The sequence below is a fragment of the Hemiselmis andersenii genome, chromosome 1 (assembly GCF_000018645.1).
Source record: "Hemiselmis andersenii chromosome 1, complete sequence; nucleomorph".
In the NCBI taxonomy this organism is placed as follows: domain Eukaryota; class Cryptophyceae; order Cryptomonadales; family Hemiselmidaceae; genus Hemiselmis; species Hemiselmis andersenii.
Window position 1 is genome coordinate 49599 of NC_009977.1, and position 15893 is coordinate 65491.

The 15893-nt window shown below is 26.9% G+C and overlaps 11 protein-coding genes across 11 annotated transcripts; 5 read left to right on the top strand and 6 right to left on the bottom strand.

The window, feature by feature from the left end:
• Nucleotides 1-26: 26 nt before the first annotated feature.
• HAN_1g45 (kea1) lies at nucleotides 27-2210 on the top strand (the record flags this gene model as incomplete). Its single annotated transcript, XM_001712163.1, has 1 exon — nucleotides 27-2210. One exon carries the CDS (start codon nucleotides 27-29, stop codon nucleotides 2208-2210), a length of 2184 nt encoding a protein of 727 aa, XP_001712215.1.
• Nucleotides 2211-2410: 200 nt separating this feature from the next.
• On the bottom strand, nucleotides 2411-3583 carry HAN_1g46 (hypothetical protein; the record flags this gene model as incomplete). The annotated part of the gene is made up of 1 exon (XM_001712164.1): nucleotides 2411-3583. One exon carries the CDS (start codon nucleotides 3581-3583, stop codon nucleotides 2411-2413), a length of 1173 nt encoding a protein of 390 aa, XP_001712216.1.
• Nucleotides 3584-3631: 48 nt separating this feature from the next.
• On the bottom strand, nucleotides 3632-4270 carry HAN_1g47 (hypothetical protein; the record flags this gene model as incomplete). The annotated part of the gene is made up of 1 exon (XM_001712165.1): nucleotides 3632-4270. The coding sequence occupies one exon, from the start codon at nucleotides 4268-4270 to the stop codon at nucleotides 3632-3634; it is 639 nt and encodes a 212-aa protein (XP_001712217.1).
• Nucleotides 4271-5379: 1109 nt separating this feature from the next.
• HAN_1g48 (eif5A) lies at nucleotides 5380-5853 on the top strand (the record flags this gene model as incomplete). The annotated part of the gene is made up of 1 exon (XM_001712166.1): nucleotides 5380-5853. The coding sequence occupies one exon, from the start codon at nucleotides 5380-5382 to the stop codon at nucleotides 5851-5853; it is 474 nt and encodes a 157-aa protein (XP_001712218.1).
• Nucleotides 5854-5909: 56 nt separating this feature from the next.
• On the bottom strand, nucleotides 5910-6332 carry HAN_1g49 (rpl23; the record flags this gene model as incomplete). The annotated part of the gene is made up of 1 exon (XM_001712167.1): nucleotides 5910-6332. The coding sequence occupies one exon, from the start codon at nucleotides 6330-6332 to the stop codon at nucleotides 5910-5912; it is 423 nt and encodes a 140-aa protein (XP_001712219.1).
• Nucleotides 6333-6400: 68 nt separating this feature from the next.
• On the bottom strand, nucleotides 6401-8887 carry HAN_1g50 (hypothetical protein; the record flags this gene model as incomplete). Its single annotated transcript, XM_001712168.1, has 1 exon — nucleotides 6401-8887. One exon carries the CDS (start codon nucleotides 8885-8887, stop codon nucleotides 6401-6403), a length of 2487 nt encoding a protein of 828 aa, XP_001712220.1.
• Nucleotides 8888-8944: 57 nt separating this feature from the next.
• On the bottom strand, nucleotides 8945-12613 carry HAN_1g51 (rpb2; the record flags this gene model as incomplete). Its single annotated transcript, XM_001712169.1, has 1 exon — nucleotides 8945-12613. The coding sequence occupies one exon, from the start codon at nucleotides 12611-12613 to the stop codon at nucleotides 8945-8947; it is 3669 nt and encodes a 1222-aa protein (XP_001712221.1).
• A 57-nt stretch (nucleotides 12614-12670) lies between these two features.
• HAN_1g52 (h3) lies at nucleotides 12671-13081 on the bottom strand (the record flags this gene model as incomplete). The annotated part of the gene is made up of 1 exon (XM_001712170.1): nucleotides 12671-13081. One exon carries the CDS (start codon nucleotides 13079-13081, stop codon nucleotides 12671-12673), a length of 411 nt encoding a protein of 136 aa, XP_001712222.1.
• A 76-nt stretch (nucleotides 13082-13157) lies between these two features.
• Nucleotides 13158-13472, top strand: HAN_1g53 (h4; the record flags this gene model as incomplete). Its single annotated transcript, XM_001712171.1, has 1 exon — nucleotides 13158-13472. One exon carries the CDS (start codon nucleotides 13158-13160, stop codon nucleotides 13470-13472), a length of 315 nt encoding a protein of 104 aa, XP_001712223.1.
• A 58-nt stretch (nucleotides 13473-13530) lies between these two features.
• Nucleotides 13531-15369, top strand: HAN_1g54 (mcm5; the record flags this gene model as incomplete). The annotated part of the gene is made up of 1 exon (XM_001712172.1): nucleotides 13531-15369. One exon carries the CDS (start codon nucleotides 13531-13533, stop codon nucleotides 15367-15369), a length of 1839 nt encoding a protein of 612 aa, XP_001712224.1.
• A 149-nt stretch (nucleotides 15370-15518) lies between these two features.
• Nucleotides 15519-15884, top strand: HAN_1g55 (hypothetical protein; the record flags this gene model as incomplete). Its single annotated transcript, XM_001712173.1, has 1 exon — nucleotides 15519-15884. One exon carries the CDS (start codon nucleotides 15519-15521, stop codon nucleotides 15882-15884), a length of 366 nt encoding a protein of 121 aa, XP_001712225.1.
• Between the last annotated feature and the right edge of the window lie 9 nt (nucleotides 15885-15893).

The following is a 15893-nucleotide window of genomic DNA, read 5'->3' on the forward strand; positions in this document are numbered from 1 at the left end:
AAATTAAATATAAATTTTAAAACTTTATGAAAACCTTCGAAAAACATTTTAAACAGAAAATTTTAATGTCATTTTTTTTTAATAATTATAGTTTTTTGACTTTTAAAAAATTAGAAATTAAAAAAAAAGTTTACAAAAAACCAAAAAATTTCTTTATCCATCAAAAAATCAGAATATTTGAAACTAAAAAATCAGAAAGAAAAACTTTTCTCCCCAGGTCGAAACATTCTATTTTTATTTATAGTTTTACATTTTATTTAATTTTTTTTTCCCCCCTGAATTTAGCACTTGCCGCTAATTCTTCAAATAGTGAATTCTTAAACATTTCGAATGAAACCGAATTAGTGAAGAAAAAAATTTCTCATGCCGTTCCTATAATAGTAGAAAAAAAAATCTTAAATAAACAAACGGGTTCAGAACTAGCTTTTGTTAAAAAATTTATCGGTTTATTAAAAGAAATGGATCATCATGTTTCAAGACCAACCAAAGATGCTTTAATTCTTTTACTGGCAACAGTATTTGTCGTCCCTTTGATGAGAAAATTAAATACTTCTCCAATTTTAGGGTTTCTTTCAGCGGGTTTAGTATTGGGACCTAATGGTTTTGGATTAATACACAGAATTGGGGCTTCAAAAACTTTAGCCGAATTTGGGGTGGTTTTTTTTTTGTTCGAAATGGGTTTAGAATTGTCTCTTTCCAGATTGAAATCTTTAGGTTTAGACGTTTTTGGTCTAGGGTCGCTTCAATGGCTACTTACCGGCATGATTTTGGCCTTGATTTCAGTAATAACTCATGCTCCCATAGAGGCTGCTGTTGTAATAGGTTTTGGGATCGCCCTTTCTTCGTCTGCTTTTGTTTTACAGCTTTTATCTGAAAGAGGAGAAGTAGGAACTAGATTCGGACGAGCTTCTTTCGGTATTTTATTGTTTCAAGATTTAGCTGTTGTTCCTTTATTAGTAGTGGTTCCTCTTTTAGCAGCCGGAAGTGGAGATATTTTTAGTTTATTGAAAGCACTTGGAACTGCGGCAACAAAGGCTGCGATTGCATTAGGAGTTATTTTTCTAGGGGGAAAAACTTGTTTAGAGCCTGTTTTTAGATTCGGAGCTTCAGCAAAATCTCCAGAAGCTTTTGTTGCAACAATACTTGTTACTGTTTTAACCATGTCCACACTCACCGAATCTCTAGGTTTATCGGATACATTAGGAGCTTTCTTAGCAGGAGTTCTTTTGGCTGAAACAAAATATCGCCACCAAATTGAAGCTGACATCGCTCCTTTTCGGGGACTTTTATTAGGACTTTTTTTTATAACAGTAGGCTTTGGAATAGATATTTCTTTAATGACCGGAAATTTTTTAATAATTTGTTTCTTACTTTTTACTCTACTTTTTATAAAAACTACAATAATCACCGCATTGTGCCGAGGTTTTGGTATTAACTTTTCAAATTCCCAAAGAACGGGACTTATTCTCTCCCAAGGTGGAGAATTTGCGTTTGTGACTTTTGGACTTGCTCAAAAAAATAATTTATTACCCCCTCAATTAGCTCAGCTTTTATTCTTAATCGTAGCTTTGTCTATGGTTTTGACTCCTTTTTTAGCATCCACAGGTTCGAAAATTGGTGCTTCTATTGAAAGCAAACGAGGATTGATTGGAGCCAGAAAAGAAGATGTTGCTGATGCCAAAGATTATGTAGTTGTTGCTGGTTTTGGCAGAGTTGGACAATCTGTTTGTGATTTATTAGATGCTAGATTAGTTCGGTACATGGCATTTGATCTTAGTCCGGTCAAAGTTATGGAAGCAAGAAATAAAGGTCTTCCTGTTTTTTTTGGAGACGCATGTCGTCCAGAAGTATTAAAAGCTGCAGGTATCAAAAATCCCAAAGCAGTTATTGTAACCTTAGACGATCAGAATGGGGCCAACAGAGCAGTCAATGCTTTACGTCGGGAATATCCAAATATCCAAATTTTTGTAAGGGCGAAAGACGCAAAACATCAGAAAAAATTACAATTGGGTGGTGCTACTGCTATTGTTCCAGAACTCCTTGAATCAAGTTTATTGTTGGGAGGAGCAGTTTTACTCTCTTATGGAACCCCCATTGAAGAAGTAAATTTACTTATCGAGGAAGCTCGAAAAAAAACTTTAATGGATGCCGGGCTTGATATAAGCGGGTTGACAGGGTATTCATTGACAAAATCTGACCAAAAAATCTAAAAAGTATAGTTTCTTTTTTATTTTTGCAAATTAAAAAATAAAAAAAAGATTTATTTTTTTTTTGAAATTATTAGTTTTTTTTAAACTTTTTTTCTCCAATGATGAAGATTGCTCCCAATCCATTCGCAAAATTTTTTCTGAAATGTTGCAATTTATATTTGCATCAAAAATATTGATTTTTTTCTTGGATGACTGAGATTTTATTTTTTTTTTATTTCCCATTTTATACTTTTTTTTCTAAAGGGTAATTCGTTGTATCTTAAAGATATCGGAAAAGGAACATTAATTCCGCTTTTTTTTATATTCCATCTATTAAAACTTTTTTTGGGAGAAAAATTATGATTAGAATATTCCTGGATAATAAGATTATCAATATACATAAAATTTTTTTCATCTTTTTTCAAAAAAACTGATTCGTATTTATTTTGTTTTTGTTTATATTTTTTCAATTTTATTTCAGAAGAAAATTTAAAAATTTTAAAATATTCGAGAAAAAAAAATAGCCTATTTTTATAATTGTCAAAGAAATTTCCACCATAAATTAAAATAAATAAAAACAGAAAAATAAAAAGAAGGTCTCCTCCAGATTTGATGAACAAAGATTTTTTTGAAAAACAAAAAATTCTCTCAAAAGGAAGAAAACTTGAAAAATTAACAAAAAAAGGAGGAAAATAAATAATATTCGGAACCGATATGGATAAAAAAAAAATTCTGCTTCGGATAATTAATTTGATTATTGAAAAAATTGTAAGAATCCATCGGATTTCCCTGAAATAAATTACTTTTTTACTATAACTATTTTTTAAAATCCAGTTAAATTTATATTGATTCCAAAAGAAAAAAACTATTCCTATATTCCCTAAAAATGTTAAAAAAAAACTCATCAATAATCTTTGGTTAAAAAAAAAAAGATTTTCGATATGGGATACCAACCAATAACAAAAAATTCCAACAAGATTAAATTCGTATAAATAAGAAAATAAAATTTTTTGCGAAAAATTTAAAACAGATAAAAAAATTAAAAGTCCAGAAAAAATTAAAAAATGTAAATTTTCAAAAAAATAAAGAAATTTGAATTGTGGAAAAAATCCTTTGTTTAAAAAAAGTTTGGAAATAGCGAAAAGAATATAAAAAATTGGAACAAAAAAGGAAAAAAAATTTTTTAAAATTTTTTCTTTTTTTCCTTTTTTGGGTAAAGTTTTAATTTGATTCCTTCCAAAAGTTTCAAAATAATTCGGAATAAAAGAAATTTTTCTAGAATTAAAAATTTTCAAACTATTTGGATATTGCTTAATTTTTTCAGCATTGACTTTTGAAAAGTTTGATTTTGACATATTAATGGGAAAGGTCTGGGGAAGAAAACAGAAGGGCATTTCGAAAAAAAAATTAAAATAAAAAAATTTGTTAATTTATTTATTTTTTTATGGTTTTTCTTTAGAAAAAATAATTTCAAAAAAAAAAGGTGTTTTTAACACCTTTTGACCTCCAATTAACCTTGGGTAAATTTCTTCTAAATAATAGTATAAATGTCCCGCAATTATTCCAATTATATCTAGCTTCAGAGTTTTTTGTTTTAAAAGTAAACTAGAAAGAGTTAAAACAAAAGGAAGACTCGATCCCCTTATATGCAAAATATTGATCAAATTAATTTGTTGCTGGGCATTTTTTTTCCCCCATAAATATACTACCATATTGGTGATAGCTGGACCAAGAAACTGGGCTTCAACTATAAAAATTTTAAATAATAACATAATTGAATTTCCAAAAATCAATAAGTAAAGATAATCTTCTTTTTTTCCCTGAAAAGAATAACTTTCAAGTGCTTTGGAATAACGAGAGAAAAAAAATATATAAAAAAAAGCTTTCAGTCCAATTTGCCCAAAAAAAAAGGCATGACTAAATATACGCCAAAAATTAAAATGATAAATTATTAATTGAAAATTCAAAAATAAATGAATGGGTTTAACTATCTGGGCAAAGCATAAAAAGTTAGCAAGAATAGAAATAAGAAGGTAGGTTCTTGTAATGGGAGGAAAATTTTTAAAAGTTTGAATATCCATTTAAAGCTTTAAATGCCTAACTTAAATAATCTTATATAAATATTAAATTTCCATTTTAAATTTTTTAATTCTAAAAAATCCATTAAAAAAAAAAAAAAAAAATATTATTGGATTTTTTGTTATTAAATTAAAGAACTTTTATTTTCAAACATTAATATTTCGATTTTTTTTATAAATATTTTTGTACTCAAATTTTTATTGAAAAAATTTTTACTTTCGTTTTACGTTTAACTAAAATTTAACTCAAAAACTAAATAGTTTTTAAATGTGAAAAAAAAAGGAGAAAAAAACCAAAGACCATTTAATAATTTATTTCTTAATTTTTAACCAAGAAAAAAGTTTAAGTCTAAACAAAAAAAATTTTTTTACATTTTTTCATATGTGTTATATTAGTAATCATTACCGGATTAAAAGTTTCTTAATATCTAAAAGCTTTTCTTATTACCAATTTAAATTGAAGATAAACGAAATTTGCCTTAATTAATTTCCAGTTAAAAAAAAAATCGGATCATTATTTTAGCTAAATCTTTTTTAATAAAACTATACTAAAAAAAATGAGTTTTAATTAAAAAATATGCCTTAGTCTTAAAAAAAAAAAAATTAGTTTTTTTTTGAAAAAATCTTCCGCCCATCATAAAATTGAATTACTTTTTTATAAGAAGTAATTTCAAAATAGAAAAAATGAATTTTAATTTTCTTTGAAAAGTATAACCGAACAATTTTAAAAATCCTTTTTATTTTTCGCGATTTTTTGTATAAATTACTTCCCTCCCTCAAAAAAAAAAAAAAATATTTTTAATTGAACCCCTTTTATAGATTAATTTTTTTCTTTTAAGACCAAAAAAAAAGACCACGGAAAGCTTTTGTTCCTAATGCTGGAAAAATTTGAAAGATGAAAATTTTTTTCTTTTTTTTTCAGAATCTATTTAAATTTTAGAGTTATCATTAAAAAAAATTTTTTTTAATTGAGATTGCTAAAATAACCAAGGTTTTTTTTCCTGAAGTAGTTCGTGGAAAAATTGAAAAAATTACCCTTTTTTCAAGTAATAAAAAAAAAAATCAGTTGTTACCTATTTTTTTAAAAAATTAAGCCGTTTTTTATTTTTAATATGGAACACGAATTTGATTTTAATTCAGGGGATGCAGGAGCTTCAGAGACTATACCAATTCAAGCAGGATCAGTCAAAAAAGGAATTCATGTAGTTATTAAAGGAAATCCTTGCAAAGTAATTGAAATTTCGACTTCAAAAACAGGAAAACATGGTCATGCAAAAGCAAGTATAACTGGAATTGATATATTTACAGGAAAAAAATATCAAGATATTTCTCCTACTTCTCATAATATTATGCAACCTATTGTTACAAGAAAGGATTATCAACTTCTTGAAATAGCTGAAGATGGATTTTTATCATTAATGGATGAAGAAGGACAAATTCGCGAAGACCTTTGTTTTGGAAATGATAATGACACGATCTACGAAAAAATTAAAGAAGATTTTTTTTTGAATAAAAACTTAAATGTGACAGTTCTCAAATCTATGCAAAAAGAAAAAATAATTTCATATAAAGAAGTTGAAAATTAATTAAAATTTAAAAAATTTTTTATGAAGCAGTTATAAATTTTGCAAAAATAAAATTTTTAAATAATACAATTTGCAGTTGAAGCAATTTTTGGCCATAATTCTGCGCATTCTTTGGCCACCGGACCAGTGATGGCGGAACCTTTGAGTTCACCTTTAGGGTTAGCAATTATTCCAGCATTATCTTCGAATGAAATAAAAACTCCGTCTTTTCTTCTCCAAAACTTTTTTTGGCGTATAATTATGGCCGTTAAAACTTTTTTCCTAAGTTCAGGTTTCCCTTTTTTGACAGTTGCCAATACCATATCTCCAATACTAGAGGCAGGTAATCGATTTAGCCTACCTTTAATTCTTGTAACGGCAATTATATATAAGTTTTTGGCTCCAGTATTGTCAGCACAATTTATAATGGCTCCGACTGGTAATCCAAGTGATGTTCGAAACTTATTTCCCACACTGGCTCCTCTCCCTCTTTTTCCCATTTTTTTTTATAAAAAAAACAGCTGTCTTTAGTTCATTATTAATCAATTAATCTGAAAATATGAAAGATTTATAAAAAACTCCCGATTTTGGAAGCTCCGATAGAAAAAAAAAATACATGTTTATTAGTTGAATAATTTTTAAGATTTTGCATAATTTTCTTCTTTTTTTTTCTAATCACCGAAAAAAATTTTAAATCATAGTCAATATGATCTTTAAAAACTTTACTGAAAAAAACAGAAAAAAATTTCAAAAAACTATTAACTTTTTTCGAAAAAAAGATTGCCCAAGTCAAATCCAATAAAAACTCCTCTTTTTTTTTGAACAAATTCTTAATGTGTTTTTTATTCATTTCAAAAGATTTTTGTTGGTAGAACTGAAAAAATTTCAAAAATCCTAAAAAAGAAGTAATTTTTGGTTTCTTTTTTTTTATTGATTGTTGGAATAAAAAAATTTTAAATTCGATAAATTTAAAAATAATCTTTTTTATAGAAAGAGAGAAAGTTAAATTCGAAAATTTTAAATCCCAAGGAATGATTTTTTTTTTTTTAATATTTTTTTTAAATTTTTGAAGAAAATTCAATTTAAAATCTAATTGTTGACATTTCAAAGCAATTCGAAAGAAATCTGATAAAATTTTCTTAAAATAAAGACTATTAAAATTTTTAATTTCAAAATTTGGAAAAAAAACATTTTTTTTAATATAAAAAAAATTTTTTTTCTTTCGTGAAAGGTTTGAGTAATTTTTTTTTTTTGAAAAAATTTTTTTTATTTTCTTTTTAAAAAAATAAAAAAAAAAATGGTTAATTTGTGTGAAAAAATGGTTAAATTTTTCTCCAATTTTTGAGCAAACATTTTTAGTTTTTTCCGTTTCTTCACAAAATGTGTTCCATAAAAAAACTATCTTTTCAATTATACTGATTTTTCTAGGGTTAATTTTTAATTGTTTTTTTAAAAAAAAAAAACAAGGGAAAAAAAAATTCAAAAAATTTTTCTTTCCCTTTTCGCAAGATAATATTTTTGGAAGCAAAAACATTAAAAAATCTTTTAAATCTCCAAAATAAATTTTTTCTGTTACGCTGGAAAAAAAACTACGAGTCTCAATTTTTTTCCCATAATTTAAACCACTTTTTTTTTGAAGATTATCTAATTTTTTGTTAAATAAATTAATAATTTTTTTTCTATTGATTTTTTGGTTTAATTCCAAAGTTTTTTTTCTCGATGTTTTTTTAAAAAAACTCCATTTATAAAAAAAAAAACAAAGGAAGAACTGTTTATTCCAAATAGAAATTTTTTCGTCGTTGTTTTTAAAAATTAACTCGAATTTTTTAGAAAAGTTTTTAAACTTTAAAAAAAAGTTCAAAAAAACTAAAATATTTAAATTTTTTTTTTGAAAGGACAAATTTAAGGTTATTAAAAAACTTTTTTCTTGAAAATAAAAGCTTTTCCTAATTTCTTTCTTTCCTTTCAATAATTTATTTTTTTTTTCAATCATTTCTTTCAAATATATTTCTAAAATAAAAATATCTGAGGTATTTTCAATTAAAGGCCAATTTTGGCTGGTTTTTTTTTTTTTTTTAAAATTTTTTAAATAAATTCTTGAACAAATGTTTAGATAATATTTTTTATTTTTTTTTCTTTTTTTTTTTGTTAAAAAAAAATTATGAAATTTTTTATGTTTTTTTGATAAAGTAAATGTTAAATTCAATAGTAAAGAAGAAAAAAAATAATTTTTTTTTATTGAGAAAGAGAAAAGATTTGAGATTTGGAAAAAAAAAAATAAAATCCTATTTTTTAAAAATCTGAAATATTTTGAAATTTTTAATAAGGTTAAATAGTTAAAATTCATTAAAAAAAAATTTCTATTTTTATTAAAAAAAAAATTGAAAACTCGGATTTTTCTAATTAACTTTGTAAAAAGATTAATTTCATATGATAACAAATAAAATAATTGTCTTAAATAAGACTTAAAAATACTTAGAAAAATCAAACATAGGTTAAATCCGTCGATATTAATTAAAAAAAAAGTAATTTCAAAAGAATTGTTTAAAGAATTATTTTGGAAATATCTTTTCGAAGAATTCTCTATCTTTTTAAAAAAAAAAGAAGGGAAAAAGGAAAAAACTAAAGGAAAATTTATTTTTAATTGATTTCTGATATTCCGAAAAAATTCCCCCCTTTCTATGAAATGTGTTTTTTTTGAAAAAAACTTTCTAGAATTTTTTTTTTCTTTTTTATTTGAAAAAATAGAAATTTTATGGAAAAAAAATTTATAAAAAATTAAAAAAAAATTTTTTTTTCGTTTTATATTTATTTTCGGAACTGGAAAAAAATTAAAATTGGTTTGGTTTTTTGAAATTAAGAAATTGTTATTGGTGAAAAAAAAAAAGAACAAAATTGGTTTATTTGAAAAAATAAATTTTTTTTTTTGTTCTTTGAATAAAAACGTTTCTTTGCTATTTTTTTTAAAAAAAAAATTCTTAATTTTGTTTAAAAAATTTAAATAAATTTTTTTTTCAAGATGCCAAAATTTTCCTCTTCTAAACGGAATTATCATAAAACAAATAGAACCAATTTACTAGTGGTTGGGTAACCAATTTTTAAATTTTCTTCTTCATAAGGATCCAGGTATCATCCTAGGAGCAATCGCCATAGCCATTAATTCTTGGAAAAGTAACTTACACGCATAAGGAATTTTAACTAGAGAAATAGAATTTCGATTTAAACAACTTCGACATTCAAAAATTCTTTTTTTTGGATTGGCGATTGCGATTAAACCACATAAATCACACAAAAAAATACTAAATGCATCAGATTGATCCATAAGTCTATCTTTTAAAAATATAGACGCTCCATGGGACATCATACAATCTCTTTCCATTTCACCAAATCTAAGGCCACCATCGCGAGACCGCCCCTCCACAGGCTGTCGAGTAAGAATTTGAACCGGACCCCTTGCTCTTGAGTGAATTTTATCATCTACCATATGTTTTAATCTTTGGTAATAAGTAGGTCCGATAAAAATCATTGCATTTAAATTATTTCCAGTTTCTCCATTTCTCATAATCTCCCAGCCATTTTTTTCAAAATTTAAACTTTCTAATTTTTTAGAAATTTTTTCTACAGTAATATTGCAAAAAGGAGAACCGTCACCTTCCATTCCTCCTAAAGCAGAAACCTTTGAAAGCAAACCTTCCAATAAATGCCCAATGGTCATTCGGGAGGGAATGGCGTGAGGATTCATAATAATATCAGGAATTATACCGTCTTTTGTAAAAGGAAGATCGACTTGTTTGTAAAGCATTCCCACGATTCCTTTTTGTCCATGTCGAGAGGCAAATTTATCGCCAATTTGAGGTATTCTTACAGATCGAATCCGAATTTTAACCAATTTAGTTCCTAAGTCCGATGTACCGATCATCACTTTATCTACAACTCCAGATTCAAAACTTCGAGCAGCTGTACTAGCATCTTTTTTAAATTTTAAAGTTTTTTCCAAAGGTGCTAAACTGGATTTAATTTTGGAAAAATCATAAGGCACTGTTTTTCCAATAATAATATCGTCGCCGGAAACTCGCGTCCCTTCTGATACCAATCCATCTAAATCTAATTTTTGGTAAGATCCTGTTTTACAACCAATGCAATCTTCAAATTTGGGAATTTCAAAAATTTCTTTCAGTCCTCCGAATTTGGTTTTCTCTTCATCTCTATAACACCGATAGAAAACTGAGCGAAATAAACCACGATCGATCGCATCTTGGGACATAATAATAGAATCTTCTTGGTTATATCCTCCGTAACAGGCTATTGCCACAATAGAATTAATTCCATTTGGAAAGTTTTTATAATTCATAAATTTCATTGCGCGAGTCACAACAAGGGGCGTCTGGGGATAGTACAAAATGTGGGCCATTGTATCCATCCGAAATTGGAAATTCAAAGAATTAATTCCAATCGCTTGTTTCCCCATAGCTGCTTGGTAGGTATTCCTCGGCGATTGATTATGATCCGAAAAAGGGATAAAACTTCCACAAACTCCAAGAATCAATGAAGGATGAATTTCGCAATGGGTATATTCAATATTAAGGGATCTAAATTTTTTTTGAAAAGTTTCTTTTAAAAACATTGAGATTAAACAAATCTCTTCCTCTTCGGCATCAATGAACTCCACAATTCCTTCTTTTAATAAATCATGGAATGAAAACGATGGATCATTTTTTATTTTGCTTAAATGTGATTTTTTCAATAAAGGCAAAAAAGTTTTTATTTCAGTTCCATTTGTATTTTTCGAAAGCTTTTCATTCAAGACAATCAACGGACGGCAAATTCTACCCGAATCAGTTGAAATTCGAATTTCTTTTTCTTTTATATCAAAAGAAATCGAAATTTCTTCCCGAAGAAATCCTAACCGTCGCCCTTTCCTTAGATTTTTCACTAAATTTAGAGGTTTATCGTGAATTCCTATCCAACATCCATTAACAAAAATTTTGTATGAAAATTTTAATTTTTCCAATTTTACATCAGATAAATTTTCTATTTTAAATTCTTCTAAAAACTCCATGATTGGCAATGTTGATGAACCAATGGTGACAAAAGCAGAAAGTGCTAAGTTTCTTACCAAACCGCAAGAGTGGCCTTCGGGTGTTTCAGCTGGGCAAATCAAACCCCAATGACTATTGTGAAGTTGTCTTGGTTTTGTCAAATTTCCATCTTTACCACTTGGGGAATTAAGTCTTCTTAAATGACTTAAGGTTGAAGAAAAAGACAGGCGATTCAAAACTTGACTTACTCCTGTTCTGCTCGCCTGTTTATCAGTACCCCAATTTCCAGTAGCTAGAGCATATTGAATTCCAGTTGTTAAAAAGCTTGGTTTAATAAAATCAGAAATTTGGTTAAAATTTTTTCCTAGGTTCGATTTCCGTTGAAGAGAAGTCCTTAAATCTTTTATTACTTTTCCTAAAAGTTGTCTGAATAAAACACTTAGTAAAGGTCCCGCCACATCAAGTCTTTTGTGTCCATAATGATCCCTGTCGTCCGTCGCTCTTTTTCCAATTTGTGTGGCCATTAATTTATTTATAATATAACCGAAAAAAAAACCTTTTCTCAATTCAAAACCTTGTCCTATGCCCACATGGGGAAGAAATTCTTTTTGTAAAGTTTCGTAAGCATGTTTTATGCGTAAAGACTGGGCTCCTCTAGAAATATGTTGTCCTATGGCCGCTAAAGCTGTCTCTTGATCTAAGATTGAAGAAATATTCGAAAACGTTTCGGATGCCATCAACTTATCATCTTCTAAACTGTATCGGATTGATTCAATTAATTCTTCGTCTTCATCATTATAACAGATATGTCTAAGAATTTCAGTTTCATTTTCAAACCCTAAAGCTTTAAATATCCAAGTTACTGGAATATCTTTTTTAAATAAGGGTAAAATTGCTCTTAAATATAAACCCCCATAAAAATGAAGAGCGGAATTTGTAGAAGATGAGGATTGTTTATTGATTTTGTTTTTTTTTGGAAAAACAGTAATACAAACCTTAACTGTCAGGAGTGAAGGGGACCATCTACCAAATTCTGCAACGGACCTACATTCTGCAAAATATAAAAGGTTTTTTTTTGTATAAAAATATAATTTGCTCGAATTTTTAGTAGTTTCCTTTTTTGAAAAAATATAAACATAATTCCAAGCAAGTTGCTCTTGTCCCACAATAACTTTTTCCGATCCATTTATTATAAAATAACCTCCCGGATCAATGGGACATTCTCCTATTCTTATCAGATCCATTGGCAATAATTTATCTAAAACACAAAATCGCGATTTAACCATAATTGGGATTCGACCCAATAAAATTTTTTGATGGTCATCTTTTAAAAAATTTTCTTTAATTTCCCCAGTGAGTTCTTCGGTTATATTTAAAGTTATGGTAGAAATATCACAATACAATGGAGAAGAATAAGTAAGATTTCTCAGTCTTGCTTCATTTGGTAAAAGAGTGTGGGTTGTTCCATTTTCTTCGATAAAAGTAGGTTTAGAAAGATGTAACTGACCAAATCTTAAAATTAATTTCAAACTTTTTTTGGTTTCGGAGGATTTAAATTTATCAAATTCAGTTTTAATTACAATTGGAGGAATATCATCAATGATATCTTGCATGGTATTTTGAATAAATTCATTAAAAGAATCTAACTGTTGTCGGACTAAATTATTTTCCTTAAAAAACGATTCTAAAATAATCCACATGTCATCTTGTTTTATGATTTCATCGTTTTTATCGGAAATCATTCTTAACTAATTTTATTAAATTTATTTTATTATATTAATCAAAACACACACTCACACTTAAAATTTTTCACCTCTGATTCTTCTTGCTAATAAAATGTCTTTGGGCATTATAGTAACTCGTTTGGCGTGAATCGCACATAAATTTGTATCTTCAAATAAACCAACCAAAAAAGCTTCGGTAGCTTCTTGCAAAGCGCTAACGGCTGAGCCCTGGAACCTTAAATCACCCCGATAATCTTGTGCTAATTCTCTCACCAATCTTTGAAAAGGAAGTTTTCTAATTAAAAGTTCGGTACTTTTTTGGTATTTTCGGATTTCCCGAAGAGCGACTGTTCCTGGTCTATATCGATGAACCTTTTTTTTTTCCATGGATAAATTGTTGGGTTTATTTCCACTTTCATTTGGTAATTGTTTTCTAGGCGCTTTTCCTCCGGTGGATTTTCTAGCTGTTTGTTTGGTTCTTGCCATTATTATTAAAATAAAAAAATCCTAAACATATCACTCAATTTTAGTGAGTGATAGAATTAGGATTTAATTCTTAATAATGGTCGTTGGTACAGGAAAAGGAGGAAAAGGATTAGGCAAAGGAGGAACAAAAAGACACCGAAAAGTTTTACGTGATAATATTCAAGGAATAACAAAACCCGCAATTCGAAGACTTGCTAGAAGGGGGGGCGTTAAAAGAATTTCTGGATTAATTTATGAAGAAACTCGAAATGTTTTAAAAATTTTTCTTGAAAGTGTGGTTAAAGATGCAGTGACTTACACTGAACATGCTAGAAGAAAAACGGTAACTCCCATGGATGTGGTTTATGCTTTAAAGAGACAGGGAAGAACTTTATATGGATTCGGTTCTTAGGAACCCTCGTATTTATTTTGATAAATAAAAAATAACTTAAAAATTTACATTAAAAACAATGATAAGAAAAACTAGGTTCAAATGGGTTCATAAAAATTTTAAAAATTTTCTTTATAATTTTTTTTCTAAAAAGTATCAATTTAAATATCGGAACCAAATTCGAACTTGTGCATTGTTAAAAAAAAAAACTTTTAAAGTTTATTTAGAAGATCTTAGGTTTTTTGAAAAAAGTCTTTATTTTTACACTATTGAAAAACCTTTGGAGGCCATGAATTGTTTTGAATTTATAGTCAATAAATTGATAAAAAATTTTATTTCTTTAGATTTATACGAAGAAAAAATAATAAAAACAATTCAAATAATTTTGATTTCAAATGAAAAACCAAAATTTTTTAGACAAATATTATTGAAAGATCTTGATAAACTAATCACTCTTAAGATAAAGGTTATTTCGGTTAGTAGGATAAGAACCAAATTAGGAATCGTAAGAAAGTGGTTATATAAAAATAAAAATCAGCAGACACTTTTTGTAAGTTCGCAAACTATAGGAAATCACCCTTTAGAAAAATTTTCCGAAAATTCTTCCACTCTAGAAAAAAAATTAATTTTAACTCAAACCGATTTTGTTGATTACCAAATAATAAAAGCCAGAGATTGGTTCGAAGAAAAAACTCCAGAAATTAATTTAGGTTTTTTTTATCTAATTATTGAAAGAGAACTGGTAGGAAAAATTTTCCCTGGAAAATTATTTAATATAACCGGGGTTTATATGATGAATTATTTTTTTTCAAAAAAAAAAGAAAAAATTTTTAATAAAAAAACGATCGTTCATGTTTTGGGATTTCGAAAATGCTTTGAAAATTTAAACGTGAACCTTTTAAAAAAAGAATATATTTTTGATGAAAGTTTTTTAAAATTTATTCGATCAAAAAACCTCTATAATTGGATAATATCATCAATTTGTCCTGATATTTTGGGCTTTAATCCAATAAAAGCGGGATTAGCGGTTCTTTTATTCGGAAGAAATGAAAAAAAATTAAACACATCAACCTGGTTTTATAGAAATATTAATATGTTGTTAATAGGAAACTATTCCCAGTTAAAATCAAGTTTGTTCGGTTTCATTAAAAAATTAAAATTTTTTTCATCGAACGATTCATATTTAAAGAAAATTTTAAAAGAACTTGAATTACCTAAAAAAAATGAAGTTCCATCAGAATTTTTTTCAAATAAAATAGATGAAAGTAAAAAAAAAAAAGAAATTATATGTATCGATGAGCTTGAAAAAATTTCTCCAATTGAAATCCAAAAAATTTTGGAATACATTGAAAAAGGAGGCGATTTCATGTACAAAAAAGTAAAAGAAGAAAAAAGAGAAACAGGAGTTTCATTGTTGGCAGGAACTAATGAAAAATATTTAAAAAAATTTCAAATTTCTTTAAAGGAAAAAGGGCCTCTTAAATTGGATTATTTTTCCAAATTCGATTTAATATTCCATATTAAAGAAAAACCAGACAAAAACCAAGACAAAAAAATCGCCCGTTATTTTTTTAAATCAAAAAGGAATAAAAAAAAATTGGCCTTGGAATTCTATGAACTGAATAGAATTTCTTTTGAAATGTTGAAAAAATATTTACGTTTTACATCTTTCAATTCCTATCCGGTTTTTACAGAAAATGCTTTTCAAGTTTTACGCAATGCATATTTATTTATGAGAATAAATTTAAAAAGGAAAAAGGAAAAAAATAAAGTTACTTTTTTTACTATTTCAATTTATCAACTGGAATCCCTTGTCGCAATTTCAGAAGCTCTTGGAAAAATGAAAATGACCGAAAAAATTTCAAGTCAAGAAATTCTTGAAGCAGTAAATTTATTTCAAAAAAGATTTCTTTTATGAAAAGATTTGATTCCTTTTCAAATTCAAAAAAGTCCTTTTTTTAAGATAAATTAATAAAATAAAGTAAAAATTTTTGAATTTGGTAATTTATTTTTTAAGTGCGTTTTGATAAAAAAAAAGTTATTTTCTTTTAGATCTAAAATAATCCCATGATCCCGGAAAAAATTTATGTAATTCTAGAAATTCCCGAATTTAAAGGGATGAATGTGGCTGACAAATTTAAAAAAATAAAAATTACTGGTTTGGAAACAGAAAAACCGATTGTAAGAATCGACAATTTTGTTTTCCAGGGAAAATGGTATTTTAATAATAATTCAATTTTTTTTTCTTTTTCAAAAAATGTAGAAAAAATAAATGAAGATAGGAAAAAATTTTTCTCTCTCTTCAGATTAAAAAGGAAAAATAAAAATAAATCAAGTTTTGTGTCCAAATTAGGATTTTCGAATCAACTTGGGTTTTTTTTAAAAAAAAGGCTGAGGCTTTACAGGCTTTCTCTTGGATTACTAAAAAACTAATAAATCTTT